This window comes from Drosophila suzukii, chromosome 3 (genome assembly GCF_043229965.1).
Source record: "Drosophila suzukii chromosome 3, CBGP_Dsuzu_IsoJpt1.0, whole genome shotgun sequence".
NCBI lineage: Eukaryota > Metazoa > Arthropoda > Insecta > Diptera > Drosophilidae > Drosophila > Drosophila suzukii.
In genome coordinates, this window is record NC_092082.1 from 24,507,047 (window position 1) to 24,531,957 (window position 24,911).

The window sequence follows — 24,911 nt, forward strand, 5'->3', positions numbered from 1 at the left end:
GGACCAGTCTTCCCGTGTTTTGTTTTCATTCTCTGGCGATTTTTTGTTGATGTTTTTCTTTGCACACTCTGGGCATTGTAGACATTCCGAAAATCGCTGGCGAAATTCTTTGGCGCATGCTTGGCAGCAAAGTGGCCAGTTGCAACCAGTTGGCCGCTCGTTTTTCGCCTGGTCAAGTGGCTGGTGCGTTGGGGCATTGGCAGGACAGCATCCGACGGCCGACTGGTTTGCCATTTGGCGGCCTTCTTGTTCTGCCGATTGTCATGGGAGATGTGAGGCGGGCCGACCAGAACAATGGCACACTAAACCGAACTTAGGGCCCAGTTTGGGCCATAAATTCCGAGGCAAACTGTGACGTTTGTGCGGCAGCTGCCCTCAAAGATACACTCACACAAGGTCGTTCCACTGGCAGCCGCCGTGATTAGTGCGCTTGGCTTCTGGCTCGGCTCCTTGCTGGTCATTGAACCATTAGCGACTCCTACGCTCCTTGGCCATTTGGGGAAGCACAGTAGCCAACTTCGAGCAGTGCAAATTGCAGGGGGAGCGGAAGGCGGGAGGGCGGGAGAAGAGGACCAAAGCCAAACCTGTCGACGCCATGGAAATTCCTACGCCCGAGCTCCTCGGCGGCGATTCGGGCCAGCGTGTGCCAGGCCCACGAGCTTCGTTTCGGCCATAACGAGAGTAGGGCCCACAAAAAGTACAAAATCGCCGAGCGTAAATAACTCATAGATAATAATGGCCGGGCATTTGCAGTCCATGCGCGCAAAACAAAAGACTTAGGACACGAACTGGCCGAAGGAGTCGGCAGTCGTCATGTAACCAGGCCCAAAAAAACCAAAACAAGATCAACTGGTTTGAGATACTCACTCAAAGTGGCTGGCTCTCCCGAGGCCCGAGAGCTATATGCGCAGAGAGACGATCTCCAGACCTGTTGAGTCCGAGTCCAAGACCTCGTCTATTGCGCGTGCCTTCGGTGGATCGCTGGCTCACTGGATCGCTCGATCGTTGCTCTGTAAAAATACTTTTCCCCAAAGAAGTCTCAGTTGTGTTTTTGACTTTTCGCCGTGCAGAACGATTCTCCAGCGAGCGGTCGGTTGGTTCGCCTCGTTGGCTGCTGTTTTGTCTCGGCTTGGGACTCAGTCTCCTCATCTCTCTCGCTCCGATTCTCTGATTCTCCGATTGAGCGTGGCCGTGTAATATGCGCGAAAAGTTGTTTTCGGTATATAGGCAGCGTTCGCATACATCCGCAGAGTCAATTTTCCTGTTAGCCGAAAACCTGCCAAAATAAAAAAGAAAAGAATTCGAGGAAAATATAAATAACTGCAGCCGTGTGTGAGTGCGTCCGTGTTGTGTGCCAGTGCTGTGCGAGTGTGCAGAAATGCCATGCAAATGCTGATTCTGTTGCCATTGCTGCTCGCCACTCAGCAGTAGGTGAAAGTAAAGCAATTTGTTTAATTAATTGCACGCAAGCAATTTCCCAAAGTGGGCCCAGATAGGCAGAGCCAAGCGATCACTGTGCCAAGTTTGAGTTAGCAAGCCAAATTAACTGAATAATCGCTGGTGATGGCCTGCAAGTTACGTCGAGCTTAACCGCCGTCTATCATACTTTGTGTGTCTACTTGAAAACTATTCGAATTTGGATTATTCACTGCATTCGTTGAAAAGGAGAGCTCTAATAATTGGGAATATTGGAAAGGTAAGCTGTCGTTTGAGGAGCAGGGAGACTTATAAATGCTTATGAGCTAGGTGGATACATTTTTAAATTTTATATTCCATTATTTAAGACACTGGAAATCCCATTCTCAAAGGTGCATAAATTTGTCTTGTTGTTTCGGTTAGTTCTGCAAAAATGAAGTCAAGTAGCTTACCACTCCTAAAAACGGAAACCTAATGGCTTCATTCTTGCGCTAAACTGTTCATAAAAATATTGAATAAATTCGCTAATAAAGAGCTACCTATACATATCAATATGGATTAAACCTATGCAAATGTGAGCGTCTTACAGCGGGTTGAGTGGAATTTATGTTAAAGACCCGCATGGGAAGATCATTTTTGGCTTGTATTTTTGTGTCGCAACCCAATTTCAATTCGGATTGGGGTTTCCGAATTGGTTTTTTTGTAAATAGCTCTGACAAAACATTTGGCAATAAGCTGAAAATATGTGTATCTTGCAGATACATTTGCTAGTTTTTCCTTGTTCTGGTTTAAAGTGGACAACAAACAAGCTCGTAAATAGTCAAGCACACAAACACAAACAGCACACAAATGCATATTTATATGTTTGTACAAGTTCGAATGGGCTTATGTATGTTCAATCATGGGTAAACTATTTTTATTGACTTTAGCTTTGGCGTTTGACACCTTTGCGGCTTTGTTTACGATCTGAATGGAATCACAAAAAATAAAGAGAAAGACAGGGGAAGGTAAAACAAACTCTATGCTAAGCGGTATAAAATTTGTTTAACCATCTCTGATCAACAAGGCTTATTACTTGTAAAAGTGCTGCTAAATGAACAAAAGGAAATTCATATTTCTATAATTAAAAGAATGAGACGAAGACTAAACTAGAGACGAAGACCAAACTATTTTAGCTCAACAACGTTTTAAGTGCCCTGATTTTATTTCCTCTGTCTAAGTACAACGAGCTTAGCCTGTAGCAATTGTGCCTGAATCACAGCCTCTGAACTGGGCCCTATTATTCCTACAAGCGTGTAAGAGCGCAATCAAGCGATGGATAATGAAAACATCATCGATGAGTATTTTTTAAAAACCTAATTGGCAACTCACCCGAGTAATCATATCACTCCTGTGTGCATGCAATAATTATTTAAAGATTGTTGTGAGCAGCATTTTTTAATACTTGATAAATTGTCAAATAAATATATAATTAAGCTTCTCAGTGTACAAAAAAAAAGGTTCTTTATAAATCAAAACAAATGCATGATTTGCCTTTTTCGTACTTTTTGTTCTTTTTATGGTATAGGGCTTATGTTCGAAGTTATCAAAATTAAAACATTTTTAAACGATACATAGATTGTAGCCGTCACTTAATTACGAACAGAAAAAAGACTAGTTAGATAACTTTACCAAATTTAAGAAAAATTTTTTTTACAAATATTTTTCTGTCGGAAAAAATATATAAATTGAAATAGGTTTCATTTGATCGACAACACCCAACTGCGTAGGGTATAGAGTTTTATGGCTTAAATCAGCGAATCAACTCGAGAAGTAGGCTTACAGACCTTAGACCAGGCACAGCTGCCTCCAAGAATAGTGGTGAGCAGGGGAGATGTGGAAGGGCGAGGCGGAGGTTCAGGGGGCCTACAAAAGCCGCTCGTGCCGACACACCTGACAAGCGAGTCAAAAGCAATCGACGGACCACATTCTGTGGCCTGACATTATTGATACATTATGGGGCTGTTTTATAGGGCCTCCATCAAAGAAAAGGGCTTCGCAGGGCGAAGGTAAGGCGGTGGAACAGATACACAGAGCCGTATTTGTTAGATAGTACGATAGAGAGAGCGACCTCTGGCCAAAGAGTGAGCCTGTTTTAATTACCAAATGTTTGTGGGGAGTGTGAGTGGATTTTGGCCCACTTGGGGCTGTCACTGTCACTTGGTGAAGGGATTGGGCGGGGGACGGTGCGGGTCAGGGCGTGGCCCCTTGTCTCCCGTTAAGCCAATTGTCCATTAAGCCCGAGATCTGGGCTCTCTGGTTGCATAAGCCCGGCTGGGAGTATTTTATTTCACTGTCAGTTAAGATGAAAAATTGCTTTTATTATTTTCCTCCGCTTATTGGTATTTTGCCCCTCGCTGACATCACGTGACAACAACAACCACGTCGGCGAACGCTGGTTCGGTGGCATTTTTTCGGTTCGAACAAATAATTTAAATGTCAATGGGCGAGAGCCCGCCCGAGTCCGCCGAATAACCAGCTCCCTGGCCCGATCCAGGCCCGCCTTCGAGAGAAGTCGAGACCCCAGACCCGCGCCACAAGCCCAATACCCAATATCAACCAGGTGACCCAATTCCAAGCTGGCACTGCAGCAGCCACGCCAGAAATCACTTTCTCTCCGGCCATCAAGTTCTGGCCGGGGCCCCAACTTCGACCTCGTCTCGTTCGCAATTAAGAGAAAATTTAATTTTGAATTTATTAAGGTAAATAAGCCAGAGATGGTAGCCGAAAATGGCGTTCGGTCTTGCTTTTGACATGAATCAAAATTTTCCACATGCAACCAAACTCAGAACGCAGAGCAGCTCCGGTGGAGATAATTACGGCACTCGACAGTTCTTCAGATGCCACAACAAGATCTCAGGATTGGCCTTGGGTACTTGCCAAAAGAAATTCGAAAATCAAATTAAGATCAACAGGTTCTGGATCCCGCCCTCGGGCAACGAATGCATCTGGTTCGAACAGGTAATTTGGGATGCCCTTTTAATGGGTTGTCTACAGTCAACGTGTTTAATTGATTGATGTTATTATGCTGAAAGGTTCGTCTACAAGGACTGCTTACTTTGGAAATTAATTTAGAACAAAGTTGTTTCATTGGTTGCAACTTAATGGGCTTGGATCTTAGAAAATATTAACTAAGTATTTGTACTAAAAAATGACTTTAATACTTAAAATATACTTAAGTTTGTTGAATATTGTATAATAAATTAACATAAATTGGAGGAGCTTACGACCAAAAAAAGAAATAATTGATTTCAACAGAATCCCTATATTAATTGATGGAAATCGATATGGTTTCATATTCCAACATTGTTCTTGTAAATAACCTAGAAATTTCCATAAAAATATCTAAATCCCCAGTTCACACATTCCCAGGGAGATTGAAGCCAAAGGCCATCGGGCCACTCGAAATGTGTTCAGTGTTTGCCTTCTACTCGATAGATGGAAACAGAAGAAATTCCGAATGGCGGGCCAAGTATCGGTTACAAAACGATTCAATTTTTGCTGCCTCACGGGGTTCACTCGCAGAGGGAGAGAATGGAATCGAATCATTTGGGGGTCGGCTATCATTGAGTATTTGTTTGTTTTGGGCCATTTTAACACGCGCTTGTGCCCCCGGCCAAAAAGAGACGGGCAGAGCAGATGCCCCAAAATGGGAGAGTTACGGGGAGAGCTACAGGGTAACAAATGGAGACAGTGCCTCAGAAATCAGATACCTTTTATTTGCCACATAGGCCAGCAAGGAATGCCAACGAAATCGGTGATAAATTCAGCGATGAAATTGTTTAGATAACAAACTCAGCCACACATTAGTTTCCCCTGGAAATCTGGTTTTGTCTTATGGGGTTTTTGTTGCCCAGTTGCCACCGCAACTATCTATAAATGGCTAATGACAATGGATTAGCATAAGCTGTGCAATTAATCTTTGTAATAAGTGGAAATCGAAGCAAACCAAATCGAACCGAGGCCCAAAGGCAAATACGATCGGCAGATGGGGAAGAAACTACGGGTATTGGAAATTTCAGCGTAGATCTTTTGTGTGATTAATGAATGGAGCGAACCGAAACGATGGGCACGACAAACGCGATAGGATCCCCGACCTGGCTTTATTATGCAAATTATCTGTTAAGGGCGTAGAAGGCCGCATCTATTAGTGTCAGCTCTGTGGTCACAATCGAAAAAACGCCACCTGACCGGACTCCGGCTCGGAATCAGAATTAGAATCATACTTCACACTGGGACTTGGATTCCAGGTTGCAACGTGTCCCACAGATTGCTGCATATTAATGTCCCGGGGCTGACTTCAAACAGTTGGTCGTATGCGCGGCATATTAATTATGAAATTTCTTATGTGTCTTTTTATGCAGTCGTGCGTGTGAGGGTTTTTATCTTTCGGATTGGCCTTTCACTTTGGAATGCGGTAGCTGGCGGAGAAAGAGTTAAAATTACTGAAAGGCAGCGCGAAATATGCCGAAATGGTTAAGACTCGATTAGCGAAGAAATGCGCTATGGCTTGGTAAAAAATAGAATGTTCTTCAACTTTTGGGATCCAATTTCGCCTATGAAAACAAAGTTTGAAAATTAATGAATTCGCATAGGCAGAGATACGTGTGGAAATAGTTTTTCTATATGCTTTCAACAACATGATAAGACAAATTATAAATTGATAAATAACGCTGTATTTTAAGGTTCTAGTTTCAGTTTTGAGTTTTTAGGAAGAGACTATCCGTTAATTGATCTTTGTATCCAATATAAATAATTAAAGCGATATAATCGAATTTTTATTTTTGTAATTATCACAATATTAAGCGAAGCTGTTATATAGAGGTATAATTAATATAGTTCACCTCAACGGAAAACAAGAGAGTTTCAATGAGAAGTAATTTAAACACTCATAACTGGAAGTTATTGGTTCCAGGACTTACAGGAAACATAAACACGCACTCAAAATGTGGGAAATTATTGAAGAGCATCTGAAAAGTTTTTATTCTCTCTCCTGTTTCCTGGAACTCATATAAAACTCACGTTGATATCGGAAATGCTGAATACAGCCCGATGAGTAAAAGAACTTGATCGCATACTTCGATAGTTTGTTAGAGGGCCATAAACTCAGTTATGTGATATCAATTTGCAACGACTTCTCGAGATCAGAGCGCTTTCTCGCCGGAGACAGCCCCGTAGCCATAAATCTACCGGCCAGCAGCCGATGGGCTGAGAACTGAAGAATGGAATAGACTATTGCCATTTAAAATGCGGCAGTTTAGCTGCCATTTATATGGGTATCAATCGATGTTTTTTCTCGATGCTGTGTTATTGGGTGTCAAGCCAGGGCTCCGATAATTAATGCGCCGCCTGAAACGAAGACATAAAATAAAACTAACAAAGCCGAGAACGGTTAAAAAGAAATCTCAGATCAGGGCAGGCGGGCGCTACGAGATGACCCCATTCAGCTGGATTCTGATAAGAGGTCGCATAGCAAATAACCTCTGCAAAGACTGCCGTATCACAATGATTTTGGCCAAGGAAAGCTTGAATAGCCTCCCGCAGAGACCGAAAATAAATCGATAAGCACCGCGAAAATTATTTTGATTGTTTGCCCAACATAACAAGGTCAAATCAATCGGTTGGAGTGCCTAAGCTCAAGCTCAACCTCATTTATCACGTTCAGATATATGGGGGAGGTTTACATAATATGTGGGATGCTTAAATGTGATTCATGCGAGAGCTCTTTCAGTGCCAATAACTTGTTTTCACCTAATGGCAATGGTATTTTATGGGCTGTCTTATGAGATCCATTCGTTTCTGTGGCAAGAAAGAACCAACACTTTTCCTGCTACAAATCATCGAATATTTCCCCTGGTAAATCAAGTAAGCCAACAAAGACATCTAGTTTGTTGTTGCGGCCATATATGAATCATAGCTCCAAATTACTGGGAACCTGCTGGAATACCTGTACTATTATATGGCAGCCTCAGCACCATCATCATCGGCATCTCACTCTCCCATTTCCCTTCCCATTACGAGTCTTGGACACTTCCGATAAGATCGCTTTCAGCATTCAATAGAAAAGCTAAATAACATACAGCGAAGTTCGGGGGAAACTGTTTTTACCGGGAACGGGACGATAGGAGAACCAGCTGCTGCAGAGGGAAACGTTTTCCTTTTTTTATGGCCAGCAGAAATGCCTGACATTATGCCGGCAAAAACCTTTCCAGCGAAATGAAATCGAACGGCATTGATTGCATGCCAATGTGGCTCCAAAGTTCTTGATCGACACCTGCGCCAGACGACGACGTTCCATCAGACGCAGACGGGGCTCCACTCCGACGACGACTGAAATTCAGATCGGATCCAGATTCTGGCCCAGGCCAGACCGGCGACCATTTATAGAGCAACTGGCCACTAGCAAGACGATCAACAGACGATCAACCTGCCATCCCAATGACGCAGAACACGCAATGGCCGGGTCTCCTCCTCCTTCGAGCTTTCTCTGCAGCGAGGGGCAGCGTTAATTATTATGAGCAGAGGAAGTGGCGACGACGTCGGCAGCGACTAATTGCACTGGGGCTCTTTTTCTTGGAGGGGCATCTAGCCGGCCGCTAGGCTAGACGACGCTCCGTCCACTGGGACGCCCCTGCTTCGCATCTATCCAAAACGGACACAGCTGGAATCAGTTCTTGAAAATGAAGAGGGTGAAATAACCTTTTTTATACAGAATATTTAACAGTTTAAGTATGTAAATAAACAGCGGGTTACATGCAAAAACGTATTCTAAACACTCGATTCTTATGAATCTTTCTTTAAAGATACATTTCCCCCGTAAATGCAAGCTTAAACAAACTATGATTATTTAGTAAATAACTGTATCTTACCAAAGAACACATTGATTTAAATGTTAAGAATACTGTTTTGCCTATAATCAGCTGCCTACAAAAATGAATTATTATTTCAGGTCCGAACTGTTGACTAAAAATTTAGAGGAACACTGTAGTACATTAGCACTGCAACACTTTCCTCACATTACTCTTAGATAATCGACTAAGCAGGTGCATTCCTAAGAAACGTTAATATAGAGACAATGTCATAATAAAAGACCATGTCAAACTAATTTTTAAGCTCAAATATTCTCAACTTGTGTGTAAATTACTTGAATCCTTTTGTCTGTGTATATATATGGCTTAAAGCAATATTTAACTATAAACTTATTGTAATGGTTCAGTATGGGGGTTTATAATTTCTTCTTAAAAGATGAGTTATTGAAACAGTATATGTACATAAGTAGACGAAACGTCCAGTAATAAGCTTTCATCTTCTTAAGTTCCCGACTGACTCAGCTTTTAGGGCTGAACTTCTATGGCAGTTTGCTGAGTATTTTGAATCAAATTCATTATATACAATGAATATGATGCCCCTTTTAAAAACAACTGGCTACGCCACTGCATCTCTCCTCATTCCCACACTGCATTATTTAATAAAATCGTTTGTTTGTTTGTCTTGCAATTTGCAGAGCCGGAAAATGCAGCAGCTGGAACTGTGAACTCTGACTGGGTGGAAAGACGGAGAAGTAGCCACGCGCTCGGACTAAGATACGCGGTCGTAGACAGCATGCCCACTCGCCACAATTGGGATACGGAGCGTGTGGGCGTGGCACATCTGGCCGGGGCCCGGGCCCTCAGCCCACTTTGCATAACCGATGCCAACCACGAGATATTGCGGCCGAAGCCGCGAAGGTGAGTTCGTCGCCTGAGTCTTTCGATTTTTAAATCCATACGGAACATAGTTTATGCATGCATGGAAATTATGACTTGGCGTTCTTTGATTTACTAGCTTGATATGGATTATTTGTTATTCTAAGTCCTTCAGCTGCATTTTGACCCCTAGCATTCAGATTGTGTAGAATTTGAATTACTATTTCGTTGGTTTCTCTTTCGCATTAAATCAGTAAGTGTAAATGAATTATTTTCTCCAGGCCGATAAAGTTTTATATTGATGTAAATAAAATGTGAATAAATTGATTTTATTGTACTCTGTTGCCAAAAGTTTAAAACTTAAGGTACAGGGAGGAATCGGCCATAGTTGCTGAGACTTTCGGCCGGACTAAATTGTAATTACATGTTTAATTGATTTTAATTTTAGAGTCTTGCTCAGGAACTTGGTAACGTAACATAAATTTGTGTGAATATTTTTCATGATACATACATTTTTCAATTTATTTGCAGACTAGTTACATATGTAAATAATAATGGGAACTGCAACATGAAATAGCTTTTTTTAGGCTTGAATCTTTTAGATGAAAGACAAGGGTACCGATTGCTTAAATAAATAATACTTATTTTACTGTCAATGGTAGTTATGCGCTCAATCGTTTTATTTTAGACATTTTACATGAACCTTAAAGAATTTTACACGCTCTGATAAGCGTAGAGGTTGGCCTTGAGTTTTGTAAATATTTGTAAACGGTAATAGCTAACTCCTTTTTTTAATACGACATATATGAATAAATGTCATATGAAAGCAAAAGGATTGCTGCTTTTTGAATCTAGCTGTAAAAAGATTGGATCCTATGTGTTAAGGTTTTATTGATCGTGCGACACCTAGATCTGGAATTTGGAACTTCGGAATTATACTTGGAATTGACAGTGCGCACCATCTAGCGGCAGTATACTGAAACCGCTCTAGTATGCCGATAGTGTCAATGGAGGGCGCTATTTTAAAAATATATTAAAGTAAGATCGATCGGGAAACTAAGGAAGTTAGGATAAACTAAACTAAACTAAGCCAAATAAAGAAAATAATGTTTCATAAAAGCGAGTTTATTCAAAGCAATTTTGAAAATATTATGTGTATGATTACATTGAACAACATCAGCGCATTCTTAAAATGCGCAGGGGAATGGGTATTAGATAATGTTAGTATAGAGTCTATGCTATAGACTTATGAAAGCGTACGCGAAAGTATGCAGATACTTAGTTTTCGATCCTGACGGGTGCTACTTGTAAACTCTCGGCTTAAAAAATAAGAACTTTTAATGTTTGGATTTTAGATATCTTTAATAAATAGCTTAGATGCTATTCTACAGTTCTAAATTTACGGCTCTATAATTTTTTAGTCAAAACAAAAGTTAGGAGTGCCTCACTTACAATTTAATTTACAAATGTAAATACAAATATTTGTGCTAACATTTTTACCGACCACATGGGTAAGAGCATTTAAGATAGATTTTTTTAACAAGTAGTAGGTATAGAACCGTACCACTTAATGCACAAAAAACATTGTTGCGCAGTGTTATTTATAGACATCTCTGAAAAGAACGAATTCTTTCCTCTGCTGGAGTAAGTGAAATACTCCCCCCTCAGCGTTCATACCGGGTTTCAAAGCGCCAGTCAAGTCTGTTGGATCTGCCACAACGCCAACTATTTTTGGACTTGGACACTTGCATGCATAATTGTGCACAAAAGCGTGAAGTGAGGTGGTTTTGGGAGGGGAATGACGACTCAGAGGGGCCAGGTTGAACGGACAATAAACTTTTATTCTGGGCCGAAGCGACCAACTTCTTTTCGGAAGTGCTACAAAAACAGCAACGTCGAAAAGAAGTTGGAATGAAGTATGTGGATGAGGCAGAATAGCGGACGCTAGACGATTTTCGGAAATAATAAGAGATTGTTTGTGTGTTTCGAATGATCGTGGCTTCTTGGTCGCTAGACCAAACGGGAACGATTCGTCTGCGATTCGTTTTCGCATTGTGAAGCCGGTCAAGGTTAATTTGGAAAATATTAGTGCCAGTTCTCTGGGGCGGTGGAAGCGGGGGTCCAGGGGCAGGAAGCCCGGCAGAAGAAGATTGCTCCGGATGTGTGCCACAAAAAGAAGATGGAGCTTGCTTTACGATCCAGCTCAGGTAGAGATGAATAATTATTAAATGCGGGCTCGGCCCAGTCAGACAAGACTAATTCAATTAAAACGAGACTAGACCTGGGCCTGAGATACATTTTAGGCCACACAGATGCAGATACAGCTACAGGTACAGATACAGCTACATATATAGGTACAGAGCGAGGCTGCGGCTGAAGGCTTTAGCTATTTTCGCGCAAAGTTCAAGCTCGATTGAGAAATCCGCTGCAGAGCCAGACAATTGCCGATTGAGATCTGGCCGCCCTCCAGGAAACTGAAATATGACTGGCATTTACGAAACTTTATTGTGGCGCGCTTCTCTCTTTCTGGCAATTAAAAGTCCGAAATGCGAGTAACAACAAACAAATGACAGTTGGAAATAATTCACACAACAAACGAAAGTGAAAATCGCAAAATGTGAATAATTAGCAGGGCCCAACAATACGGGGAATAAAATAATAATAGCTAACGAACTGAAATAGGAAAAATTTACGAAAAATTCGCCACAATTGCCAGCGGCGGCAGCAACAGCAACAATTTGTAGCCAGCAAAGTCAATGACAATGGCCAGGAGGAGGGCAGAGCCATCTGCGAGGGCAACAAACTTGATACACTTACTCGTACTCACAGTACATTCATGCCTTCCCTCGATCCCCGAATCGTACCTTTTGCCCCTATCGCCGTAGCATCTTCAGTTTGGAGGTATTTCGAACGCAGCATTAAAGCTGGCACAAGAAATAATGCGGCGACGTGGGGCAAGTGAAAATGTTGTTACCTTTTTACCTTACCGCCACTTTCTTTACGGCCACAGATACAGATACAGATACAGATACGGGTAGGCGATACACGTGTCTGTGAGATACTCCCCGGTGTTTGTCAAAATACACTTAGGCAACTAACTAGTCGCCATCAAAACAGAATCGCCCGGCCGAAACCCGCGACCACCGAAAGATCAGAGAAAATTCGGGACGCGAATGTGTGGGAGACTTTTGGGGGCGTCAGCTGTGGCCGTGATGGAGCAGCCTGTTGACGGATCTGGATAGACAGGCGACTAATTAAGTCGAGGAAGATACTGTCTTCGAACGGAAGCAAAGTCAGTCGCTCGCCACGTCTCCATCTGCAGCTACAACTTCATCGCTGCCTCATCATCATCTGCCACTTCGCAGCTTCTCCAATTGGCGATGGGGATGTGGTTGAATGCGGAAATCTCCGCGGACGCCTCACAGTAGTCGCAGCATATTAAGCTCTAATCAGCTAGATGCGATGATATGATAGGGCCGAAAGCATTCGGAGTAGGTAGCAATTTGTCAGATGTTGGGGTTTCATAACAGTTACAGCCAATTGCCATGTCACTGATGGTGTCGGGATACAACAGCGTGTCTTGAGTGTATCATTTGGTGGGCACTCGGGTGGGGAGTGTAAACTAACCGAGATTGCCATTAGCCTGATGGGAATAGAATGCATAATTCCACGGCGAATATGTCATTATTATCCTCGGGATCATAGCTGGTATTGAGTTGCCAGTTAATGAACGGTTCTCCTTGCTAACTGACAGCTTAATACGACATACCAAAAAGTTTTGAATAGTTTCTTAACTCCCAAGTGCTGTCCTACACATCCAGATTTCGTAACACATTTTCCACTGTTCCCAGGCCCAACGAACACATGACTCAGCCCAACAGAAGTTTGGCTTGAGCAATCCAAGTCAATCAAATCACATTTCGGTAAGTCTTCCACGGGGATCGGGGAAAATAAGTGAAATGAAAAGCCGATGAGGTGAGCAAGTATGCGGCTTAAGTGTTTCAACTTGCCTTGGGGCCCAAAAGTATTGGGCTAACCTTGCTTCGACTTCCATTTCCATGCCATAACATGCTGATATTTCTGGCCAGCAAGATTATTAATGATCTCGCTGGAAGACCTGGTTCTAATGATCTACAATCTAAAGCCGAAAACCGAAAACCATTTCCTGGCTAATACTGTCGGGCATGAAAAACGAAAGTTCCCCAAACCTCATTAGCCGGGTGACACACATTTACCCATTTGGTGGATATATATCTCCGATACTAAAGGGTTGGGCTGGGCCGTATTTCTTGTCTTTACTTTCTGGTGAGTTGCATTTACTGCCTTTGTCCAGTTTTTCTAGCCATTTTTGATCTTTTTCTCCTTCGTGGCCGAGTTGTTTTATAAACACGCGAATATTACATTAAACTTTTTGGTGTAGTTTTTGTGTTTCTGTTTCGTTTTACTTTTGGGAGGTCTTTTGAGTGCGGCGTATGAAGCTCGGCCTAATGGGTGTAAGCATATTTATGGCCTGTCATTACTTTTCCGTAAATTAAACTTTTTAATGCGAAAATTGCTTGGGTGTAATTTTTTTAATAATCCACCTGGCTTAGAAACCAAACAGCCGGCGGCCAGCGAAGAAAGTTATTGTATAATCGCCCGAAGGAAGATAGATAGAGAAGCAAACAGTTTTCCGTATTACGAGGGCGTTTCAATGCTCGATTTTCATTTCGGGGGTTTGGGTATATGGATCAGGCGGTCGTGGCTTTCTAATTGCAATTGCTTTGTGCGTATGTCAGTGGCTGTGAATGGGATCATATTTGGGTCTGTGGTTTCGGACCGCTCCCAATTGCCCATTTACTACTTCATTCTTCATCCACAAAATGGAAGCTTCTGCCGGTGGTCGAGAGCGTGGTTTCGGATCGGAAAAACAAAAGGCTAACCCCAAGAAACCGTTATGTCAGCGCATGAGCTTGTATAAATCATTAGAAGCAGGTTACGCTCGGCAATTTATTTGCTCAACACATGAGATGTATCTTGTAGATGTATCTTAAAGCCTACGCACGTCTGCCCATGCTCAGAACCCGGTGGTTTTACTATCTTGGGACCCGAGAATGGAAATGGGAATGGGACTCGGGCTGCAAGGAAGCTGGCAAAGCGATCTGATAAGTGCCGAGATTGTATAACCTTCGTGTGCTGGGTGGTGCTGTGGTGCTATGCTCCCTTGGCCCGCCAAACAGTTATACATAATTAAATTCAGTGCAAGGCCCGCCACCAGAGATGGTAGCCACTTTGGCCAGTCACTCTATCCGAGCTGGCTGGGGGTTTCAGTGTGTAATATATGATCACCGAAGTAGCTATTAGAACTTTTAATTAGTTTGAGGCTTAAACACAACATAGATATGTTTAAAATTTAAAATAGAAACAAACCTTGAAGGATTTAAAGCGGCAAAACAAACCTGTAATGAGACTAAACTATGCGTTATGCTTACCCCTAAATCTACTGGTCAAATACATATATATTTGCCTAAAATAAGATTATATATATATGAATGAATAGAAAATAATGGAAACCTACATTTACTTAAAAAGAAAGTAAGAAGAAAAGAATTTATTTTGAGAATCCAAGTTAAGAAATTCACAATTCTAATTTAATTTTTATTGGAAATAATGTAAAATTTAAGATTTTAAAATTTAAGCATTTAAAAAATTTAAAAGTCGAAATATGTGTAATTAAATGTTATCGATGTGAATAAAGTACATGAACTACATACTTATTATCTGTCTAAGGGGTTCCTTTAATTTAAGTTTTTGAAGTTGCCTCTCAGAAGCTGCGCTCGACGGTTTTCCACTCCCCCTTCCATTTTCCCCCGCTGAGCATCACTGCCACCGATCACAGTGACTTTTTGAAAATCACCGCAGCAACAACAGGCAAGCGAGAAAAATGAAAAAGAAAACTCACTGATATTGCTCTAGTACTATGAGCCCTCAAAAGCTGCCTGCTGTTGTTGTTCCAGCGCTGCTGGCGGCTGTTGGAGTGGTTGTTGTAGGCCCATTGTTTTGGTCACACAGCTGAGAAGCAAATGGAAAAATTACCCAAGCCGACAGAGCCGAAGACCCGAAGACCCTCCGTGCAAGGTGGCCGGGCCCCGGGCCCAGAGGCCCAAAACGCGCTGTGAAAATGAGGAAAAACAGATATCGCCGCCGACAATGACTGGGCAGCGCAGTCGACGGCGACGCAGACGCAGCAGCAGCCGGGGCTCTGGCCAAATCCGAGCTTCCACTTCAGTCGAGCTTCAGTTCCAGCCGAGGGCGAACGGTATCGCGAGTTTTGGATATTCGGCGGGTCCAGTTTTCGGAGGTTCGACTTTCGGAGTTTCGGACGCGGCTGGATGAACACCAGCGCCACGATAATTTATAATTTGCATAATTGCTATTATTACCAGTGCGACAGTGAAATGGAAAACACGAAACTAAACGAAGAAACGGCCGACTGTGTCTAAAGAAAATTTGAAAAATATCCAAAAACCACGGAGAATTAACCAAACAAATGTATCAAAACTTTCTGTTTACAGGAATTCAATTTCAAACAGATCTGAGGAAAAAATAACCAAGTGCTAACAAAGTTCTATCTAAAAATACAACTGCTTATCCAAAATAATAATATTAAAAGAAATTCCGTCAAAGGAAACAACATTTATTCCAATCGATAATGATGGGTATACCCAAAATCATACAAGCCATAAGTTAAATTAAAATTCAATAAAATATAACTAACGTTTTGCTAAAAACATAACTAAGTAATCCCAAAAAGGGGAATTTCTCCACGAGTATATCTGAAATGAAACCAAAGCCAAACTAAACGAGCAGAATCATGTATTGCACCAAAGATTGCACCTGCAGCCTGTGCCGCGAGTTGCGAGGCTACAAGCCAAGTGGCAAGAAGGCGGCTCCTTCCGCCCCCACCTTGCTCAGCAGGATGCTGAATGACAACTTCATCCTGCGACGCCGGGGCATCTCGCTCAAGAACTTCCAGCCGCAATCGCTGAGGAACAGCGAGATGTTGGCCCAGCAGATGCCGGTGCCACGCCCGCCGCAAACGCCCTCGCCCACGCCCATCGAGGAGCTGCCCGACTGGGCGACCGAGGACTCCTCGCCGGCGAAGAAGCCCAACCACAAGGTGGTCATCTACTTCGGGGACTCGATCCACCGCGGCCAGCAGTCGCCCCTGCCCTCGCCCAAGGAACTCCACTCGCAGCTGCTGCAAGAGATGTCCCAGAAGCTGAGGAGCAGCGCCACGGAGCCGGGTCCACCGGAGGCGGGGGCGAAGGAGGAGAAGACCGCGCGCGAACCGGAGACACCGACGACAGCCCCGCCAGCGGATGACGAACTGCCGCCCTACATTGAGAGCGTGCAGAATGGCGTAATTAATATCAGAATTGAAGGCAATTACCGGCGAGCCAGTGCGCTGGTGGAAACGGTGGCAAAACCCACTCTGGCCGTCGTGGGTCCAACGAAACCCGATGCAGCCGCCGGCGATAATGACGATGGTGATGAGGATGATGATAGCGACGACCCTGGCCAAGATGAGGCGGAGACGGATTCGTGCGACTGGAGCTACGTTCAGGAGTGGCGGAGGGCCGCGAAACGGTACTGGGAACTCTTCAGATCATACTCCATTATTTATTTCCTCATTCCCCATTCCCATTTTCCATTTCTATTTCTATTGCACTGCTGCAATTCTTTTGTGAAAGTCGGGGGAAAAGGGATTTCTTCTGGGCGTAGAATTGGGTCTTCATTTGATTGGCAAAAGGGAAAGGATCGTGATTTTGGATTAAATGGCAGTCCGAATAACAGCTAGACAATCGAATCCAGGTCGAAAAGATGAACAAATTGAATTCTCCTCATAAGATCGACCTTTAATTGAAAACAGAAAAGTTAATTGATTTACGTTTATCGGATTCACTTTGATACAGAGTAAAACGAAGCTTCGATGTATCACTCATTAGCTTCAGTAAAAAATATACCAAAGTATTTCCGCTAAAAAAAACTTGTAAGTCTTGGTGAAAATGTCAAAAATCAAACAACCATACAGTCATAAAAGATCAAAAAATAAAAAAAGCAAATTCCAAACTCTATACTATTTAGCTTGTTCATTTTAATGATGGACGTTAGAGAACATGTTTGATTTTATAACTCATTATATTTTGACAATGATCGTAAAGGCTTCTCTTAAATTTCCATATGAGCCTGTTGTTTAATATGGATCAAGTTCTATTGAGAATTATTTACTTTTCTTAGGAGTTTAAAATAAATAAATAAGTTGGTTTTTTGATTGATGAAAATTGGTTTTAAATTACAAAAGGTAAGGACTAAGAACATATTTTTTTCTTCCAAAAACTAACAATTTAGATTTACCCTTCATAAAATTCTAGTTTAAAAACAAAAATGAAATTGACTAAATTTAAAATTATTTTCGAACGATCAGGTTGCTAAAGGTCATTGCTCGATACCCAAAATCTCAAGTTTAGAATTAGATCATAATAACAGTACTCCGAAGAAATTCAAAGCTCCACTCATAAATCGTATTTAGCACAGAACCTTGTTCAGGCTTTAAAGATCTGTATTAAAGATATATTGTCAAGAAAGACGATAAAAGATACGTCAAGCCAGCTCAACATTTTAAATTTGGGTCAATCAGAGCTCAAGTTACAGCATAGACTGTCAAAGGGATGGGCAAAATTTGAATGATAATAATGTCCAAAAAGAATAAAGATTCAAAAGAAGCCGGAGACAACTAACTTTTCGCATGCGAATGAGAAATCGTAACTGGCTTTTAATATCGCTTTGTATTTGAAGTTGGTCAACCCAGTTAGAAGATGATTATCATGAGAAGAATCTCTTATTCTGTATATACTTACATTTTAAAGTGTTACCCATTTAATCTATAGAGAATGGAACTCATATTCATTGCCTATTTTGTGAAATAACTTTATTTAGTTATTAAAATATCCTAAGGTATTTTCAATGTTTTGCAAAGGTTTGTATTTTTATAATGCTGGTTCCGACTGCGCCTACTTTTAATAAGGTGTCACTGCTCTCAAGTTCGGCTCGTGACTAACTAGAAGATAGTCAAGTTTGTGTGAACAAAGATTAGCGGCAGTGTGACATCTCTTTTAGCTACCCGTTAGTAAAAGCTTTTGTTTATTTTGACTGGGGTTCTTTTGTTTCGGAGGAATTTTAATAAGTTGCATCATTTATGGGTCTGGAAATGGGTCAGATTTAATTAAAAATGCGATGAAAAATAATGAAGTTGAGAATTATTAGTTATTACAGAAAACAAAAATACTCATAGGTACCGAACAATTTTCTTGACGTAGCTTATTTTTTCATATTTTTGAGTTAGCCATATTCTAAAAGTCTTCCATTAAATGTGCCTACTTTAAATATCTCATTACTATTAAAGCTGCAATGTTTTAAGAAACCTAACGAACTTGAAGTTTTGATTGCTTTTTAGTTTTTATACCTGCTAAAGCAAAACTAGTTTTGGGAATTTAAGGTCAAGTACTTAGACTTGAACTAAATCTAAGACAACTATAACTTCTTTAAATTTATTAAATTAAACTCACCGCCTCCCAAAAACTTTCGATCGGTCATAAATCAGTTTATAAAATCTATAAACCTTAACCAGCAGTCCACTAACTAACTTCCTTTTTTCCAGACCCACTGGCAACTTGCCGCCCAACTTTGGCCAGCACCCGGCTCCCAGCCAGATGACCGGTTTGCCCCCTGTGCCCCCGCCGCAGTTGCAGTCGCCACCCCAGCAGCAGCACATGCAACCCCTCTCGCAGACGCCCCTGTCACCACAAAAGGGGCTGGCGGTGGCCATGGCCACTCCGGCGCCCCGAGTCTTCAAGGAGCTGGCCCAGCAGCCGAACAAGGGAATCCCGCACAAGCTGGTGACCTCCTCCAGTGCCGGACAGGTGACCTTAACAGGCCAAATGCCGTCTCCAGTATCCGCCTCGAAGGCTCTGATTCCACAGCGGGCGGTGGCGGGACCTGCTCGCCTGACCGTGCAGAGTACGCCCGTGAAATCGCAGCCACCCCAACTGAGTGGGAGCCTGAGCCACAGCCAGAGCCAAGTATCGCCCAGTCGAGCCACTCTGGGGATCCCCACGCCGGCCAGGACCCACCAGCACGACCAGTTCCGGGCGCTGCAGCGGGTGCAGGAGTGCCACAGTTCCTCGGACGAGAACCGCAGCTCCGGACACGCCAGCATGTCGGACACCGGGGGCCACAGCTCCTCTCCTGCGGGCGGTATGACCTTGGGTCCGCTGCCCGAGGATCGCCTGGCGGCGGGAGTGACCAACAGGAGCACGCGCTCACGGCGCCATCGTGGCATCATGCCGGCTGGAAAGGCTCCTTGGAGCGGAACAGGACTGGAGGACATCAAGCTGGCCATGCTGACGCTGCGCTCCCAGACGAGCAGCAGCACCTACAGCAGCCTGAGCGCCGGATCGGAGAGCTCAGAGCCTGCCCGCCGCCTGGGCAGGTACTCCTCTCTGGAAACGGTCGTTACCAGCACCAGTGCCGACGAGTTCGTGTGGGTGGACTCGCACAACCGGCTGGTGGAGCTGCAGCACCCGCCCTGGAGTCAGCCGTGCATCCTGAGGGTGCTGCGAAACGGACGCTGCCAGCAGCAGGCGGAGCACCTGGCCGTGGAGGCTGTCTCCCGCTTGGGCTACCTGCTGCAGCGGGCGCTGGTGAGGATCGCGCGCGAAATCCAGCGATTCTCGGCGGGAGTGGGCCTGTGCTCCAAGCAGGAGGTGGCCGGAGCCCTGCGGGTCGTGCTCAGCTCCTCGCTGGCGGACTCCTGCACGAAGGCGTGCCTCAGAGCCGCCGCCATGTTCGCGGTTCCCGGTGAAAGCGCCCTCAAGCAGAGCAAGTCCGCCCGAGCGGGCCTCCAGTTGTCCGTGGGTCGCTTCTACCGCTGGATGACGGATGCCAGGCTGGGGAAGTTCATCCACGAGTATGCTGCCGTGTATCTGTGCGCGGGAATCGAGAATCTCCTGGAGGAGATTGCCCTGCAGTGCAATGGAAGCACGGCGGCCGCCTTGGATCAAAGTATTGCCAGGTATTTACTCTTAGTTTTATTATTGGCGTTAGCGTTATTTCTTTTTCTAAATGTGCGCGATTATACTAGCATAGCAGAAGTTTGATCCTAAAGTCTCTAAAAAAACTATTTGGCTGTTTTTGCGCAACCTCAGCCTGATACCAGCCAGGCTTCTCTTGAGGTTTTTAATTTGGAAGGCCGAGGTATTCAAGATATGTGTGATAAGGATATAAGTATTTGTATAAGTTTCAGACAGTGAATTGACAAAGAACTCCTATAGGAGTTCTCGTATACAAAAACACGACCCTAAGTCGTAGCATTTTGGTATACCTTAATAAAATCCCTTTTCTTAAACAGAAATATAAGTAACCCACTAATTCAATCTATTATTTCATTTGTGATGTATTGATCCAGTTCCGGCGATGTGTGGGGCCTGCTGCAACCGTTTGCCCACCTGAACGCCGGCAGAGTGGCTAGTGGAGCCCTGGCTCTGCCCAGATGGGCCAGTGTGGCCAGTCTGGCCACCTGCGTGGGAAGTGTTAGGGAGCTGAAGGAGAAGGCCCTGCGCACCCAGCAGGAGTTCCAGTTGGCCGCCGCCCTGTCCGGATCCGCTCTGGCGGCCCTCTTCTACTTTATGCGCTGCTCCCAGCTGGAGCACACGGAACTTCTCGCGGCCTCGGGCTGCAACTCTGGCCAGGCCCACGCAGCTCCTCCGGGGGCGGGAACCTCCTCCGCGGGCCACCACGTCCAGGAGTTGTGCTACGAGCGGGCCTACGTGGTGCTGCCTCCGCTGGCCGAGTGGCTAAGAGTGGCCGCTGCCCACGCCGAGCATCGGAACGCCCTGATGATCGACAAGGACGACGTGATGCAGGCGGCCAGACTGCTTCTTCCCGGAGTGGACTGCCCCATCAGGCCGGTGGCTCATGACGAGGAGCTGCCCACGAAGAAGACGCACTTCAACAATGCGCCCGCAGCCAGTTCTACGGGAACGGGAACAGGCAGCAGTAGCTGCAGTTCGCCGGTGGTCAGTGGAATCGGGATTGGAATCGGAGAGGACACCTCCGAGCTGGGCAGGCGAGCCACCATCGGAGTGGCCTTCAAGGTGAGTGATGTTTGTAACAGAAACTGAGAGCATATAGAGGGTATTTTCTAAGATAGTGTGAATCAAGTTAGTAATTTGTAATGGTGGCAGATTTTCTTTTTAAAGAAAAGTACTTCTTACATTGATGCTAAACACTAACACGCCTTAGGTCAAATTCTATTATAACGATTCCATAAACTACACTTTTTGAAGGTACCTTCGTTTAGGAGAACGGATTGTAAAAATAAGATTCTTGAATTCATCTTCAAGTAATGGAGTTGGTGAATAGAAAATGAAAAAGACTTCGGTAGTTCGAATAATTAAATCGATAAGTATTTTGGTTAAAGTTTCTTTGACATTCATGGATTATTATTTCATACTGATAACGACCTATTCTCGTAGAAGTTTTGTAATCTGATTTTCTTATTCTATTATTTGTATTCCATCAAATAGCTTATCATTTTTGATATCAGAATACCCTAACCATTGATATGCACTCTTTTTCAAGTATATCCTTACTATAAATTTAAACTGGCATTTCTTCCGCAGCTTCTTCTGACTGGTCGGGCGGAACTGTTGGCCCAGGCCGCCCAGCTTTTACCGCCGACCACGCGGTACGACACCCAAAACAGTGCCGGACTGACCGCCCTGATGATCGCCAGCATCCGGAATGACGAGGTGGCTCTGCACGCCCTGCTGGACGCAGGATGCGATCCGAACGTGGAGGTTCCGCCTGCCGGGAGCGCTGGCTACCCGGCCATTCAACCGGACACGCAGCACTGGACGGCACTAAGTTTCGCCGCCAGCAGGGCCAACTATGTGGCCCTGAGGATCCTCTTGGAACGGGGCGGCAAGGTGGAAGGCGGGGCCAGGAGCAGCGAGGAGAAGTGCACTTTGACCCCCCTTCAGTTGGCCGCCGGCACGGGCAACCTGGAGATCGTGGCCTTGCTGCTGGCCCACGGGGCCAATGCCTTCCTGTCCACGCAGCAGAAGGATTCACTGTGCTTCGCGGGATCTGCGCAAAAGGGTTGCTTCTGCGCCATTTCCGTGGCTGCTGCCCACGGACATCGGTCGTGTCTCCGCAAACTCCTGACCCACCCTGTCTCACCCGGAACACGGGATGTGCTCTCGCTGGAGGAGATGCTGGCCGAGGGCGATGTGGGTGGGGTGAGGGGAGGAGGACCCGGTGGCCCCGGAGGAGCTGGGGGTCCCAGCAGTAGCAGTGGCAACAGCGAGGACTTGCTTCCGCTGCTGAACAAGACGCAGATCAAGCGACTCCAGGAGGCCATGTACCACAGTGCCGAGAACAACCACTTGGGTAAGTGCAGCTTGGTGGGTCAAAAATAATAATAAACAATCAGGGTTAGAGTGCCAGCAACATTGAACCTTGCAAATCGCACAATTTAGCTCTATATGATCGATCGGGGGACTATGTCCTTTAGCTACCTTAGGAGTCATAGGATAAAATATTTTTAAAGATTTTTGCCTCTACTTTGTTGTTAATCGTTTAATATTTCAACATAAAACCTGCAAAGGTGTTACAATAGCTTCCGTTCTCGATTTAAGACAACTCTTCGTCAGAATACCCTTATAACCACCGGAGATGTAGGTTTAACATGTATAAACCTTTTAGTAAAGGACGTTTTTGACTTCAAAATGTCGTCATATACATATATTTCGATCACAAAATTAACAGAAACAATAAGTAAGCTCTACAGTCATTTGAAATTCAAATTAGGCAGATAGCAATGGCCGATTAAGTGATTCAAGCGGTTTTTAATGATTTTCTAATTCGGTTTAAGAGCGTCTTAAAATTAGTTAAAAATACAATTCCAAAACAGATAAGTTCGAAAACCGTTGAAAGAGTTTTGTTTACAAGGTGCTTGCTTGCTTGGATGTTGAAATGAGATTTATTGCTTAGCAAATTTAAGCAATTGTTGTTTATTTGCATACCAATAACAAATCATTTGCTTTTTTGGCGTACAGATATAACCATTGAGCTGCGAAAACTAGGTGTTCCATGGACTCTGCACTGCTGGATGCACGCCCTTTCGGCGGCCCACGACTTGCGACTGGACGCGGTAATAGATCAATTGCTCCAGGACTTCCTGCAGGTGTGTCCCGACGACTACAGCGCCCAGTTTGTGAGCGAGTGCCTGCCCCTGCTGTTCAACATATTCCGGAACAAGAACGAGGGCACCACCCTCCTGCTGGCGGACATCTTCGCCACCTGCTTCGGCTGGGAGACACTGCCCCCGGTGAAGGAACAACCGCCGATGCAGCCCGTCCAGGGATCCCGCATCGATCCCAAGTTCGTTAACAATCCGGAACTCAGCGATGTGACCTTCAGGTGGGTATCAGACTATATCGGTAGAAGAAAAAGTGCTTTAAAGCCACTACTGATAAAGCTATAAATGCTTTGAAGATCTGAAACAAGAAAAACCGTCTATCATTATTTATTACAAACTAAAATAAAGATCAGTGATGAAAAATACGCCATTTTCATTGCAGAGTGGAGGGCAAGATCTTCTACGGGCACAAGATCGTCCTGGTCACCGCTTCGCCGCGCTTCCAGAGCATGCTGAGCTCAAAACTGAGCGAGGCCAGCTCCACGCCCACGGTCCAGATCAACGACATCCGCTACCACATCTTCCAGCTGGTGATGCAGTTCCTCTACTGCGGCGGCTGCAGCTCCTTGGACGTGGCTCACGGCGATGTCCTGGAGCTGATGGCAGCGGCCAGCTTCTTTCAGCTGGAGGGATTGCTGCGCTACACGGAGGCACGGTGCTCGGAAATGGTGGACGTGGACAACGTGGTGGCCATGTACATTCACGCCAAGGTGGGATGGCAGATCATATATTCCCATTTTGACAAGCATCCTTAACGGTTTTCTGTTTCCTAGGTCTACAATGCCTACCGCCTGCTGGAGTACTGCCAGTGCTTCCTGCTCCAGAACATGGTGGCCCTGCTCACCTACGACGACTCCGTGAAGCGCCTGCTCTTCGCCAAGAAGATACCCAACCACGATGTGCTCGCCGGACTGCTGCAGACGCTCCAGAACCGTTTGAAGACCCGCAAACCCAACTCGGGCGGTGGCCTGGTGAACTCCTACCGGTCGCCCCCGGCCACGCCCGTCAAGAAGTGAAGGTGCCACGCCCCCACTTTCTCGACAGAATCCAATTCTTATTTATTGCATTGTTTTTAATTTAATCTTTGAGCTTTTATGTATTATAATGATTCCCCCGCCCGATCCTGACGTCCTTTGCCCTGTCCTTAGTTGTATTTTTGTATTTTCAATTTGTTCAGCGCACTGTTAACCTTTACGAACCCCAGGATGGCCGAGCAGGCGGTCCTCTAGCTATTATTTTGTAGTTGAAATTGTTTCTGCATTAAATGAAGAAAGTAAAATTATGTCCACCAATGGTTTTATTTTAAATGGTCTAAATGGTTTAAATGGTGGCAAGTAGTTAATATATGTAAAAAGATGTCCATCCCATTAAGATAACAACTTGTGTAAATTTGATCGCAGACTAGAGAAAAATTGACTGAAACCCTTCCTTAAAATTTGTCAGCAATATAACCTATGGTTTTTCCCCAA

The 24,911-nt window shown here is 44.4% G+C and overlaps 1 protein-coding gene across 2 annotated transcripts; it reads left to right on the forward strand.

The window, feature by feature from the left end:
* Positions 1 to 1,022: 1,022 nt before the first annotated feature.
* Positions 1,023 to 24,724, forward strand: LOC108017603 (ankyrin repeat and BTB/POZ domain-containing protein 2). Of its 2 annotated transcripts, XM_065865023.2 has the most exons (8): positions 1,023 to 1,696; positions 8,960 to 9,182; positions 18,841 to 20,253; positions 20,647 to 21,334; positions 21,863 to 22,631; positions 23,300 to 23,663; positions 23,825 to 24,152; positions 24,216 to 24,724. In XM_065865023.2, the coding sequence occupies exons 2-8, from the start codon at positions 9,058 to 9,060 to the stop codon at positions 24,456 to 24,458; spliced, it is 3,930 nt and encodes a 1,309-aa protein (XP_065721095.2). In that variant the 5' UTR covers positions 1,023 to 1,696; positions 8,960 to 9,057; the 3' UTR covers positions 24,459 to 24,724. The 2 variants fall into 2 exon arrangements, with proteins under 2 accessions (XP_065721095.2, XP_036671344.3); XM_036815449.3 differs by lacking the exons at positions 1,023 to 1,696; positions 8,960 to 9,182 and adding an exon at positions 15,697 to 16,769.
* Positions 24,725 to 24,911: the final 187 nt, after the last annotated feature.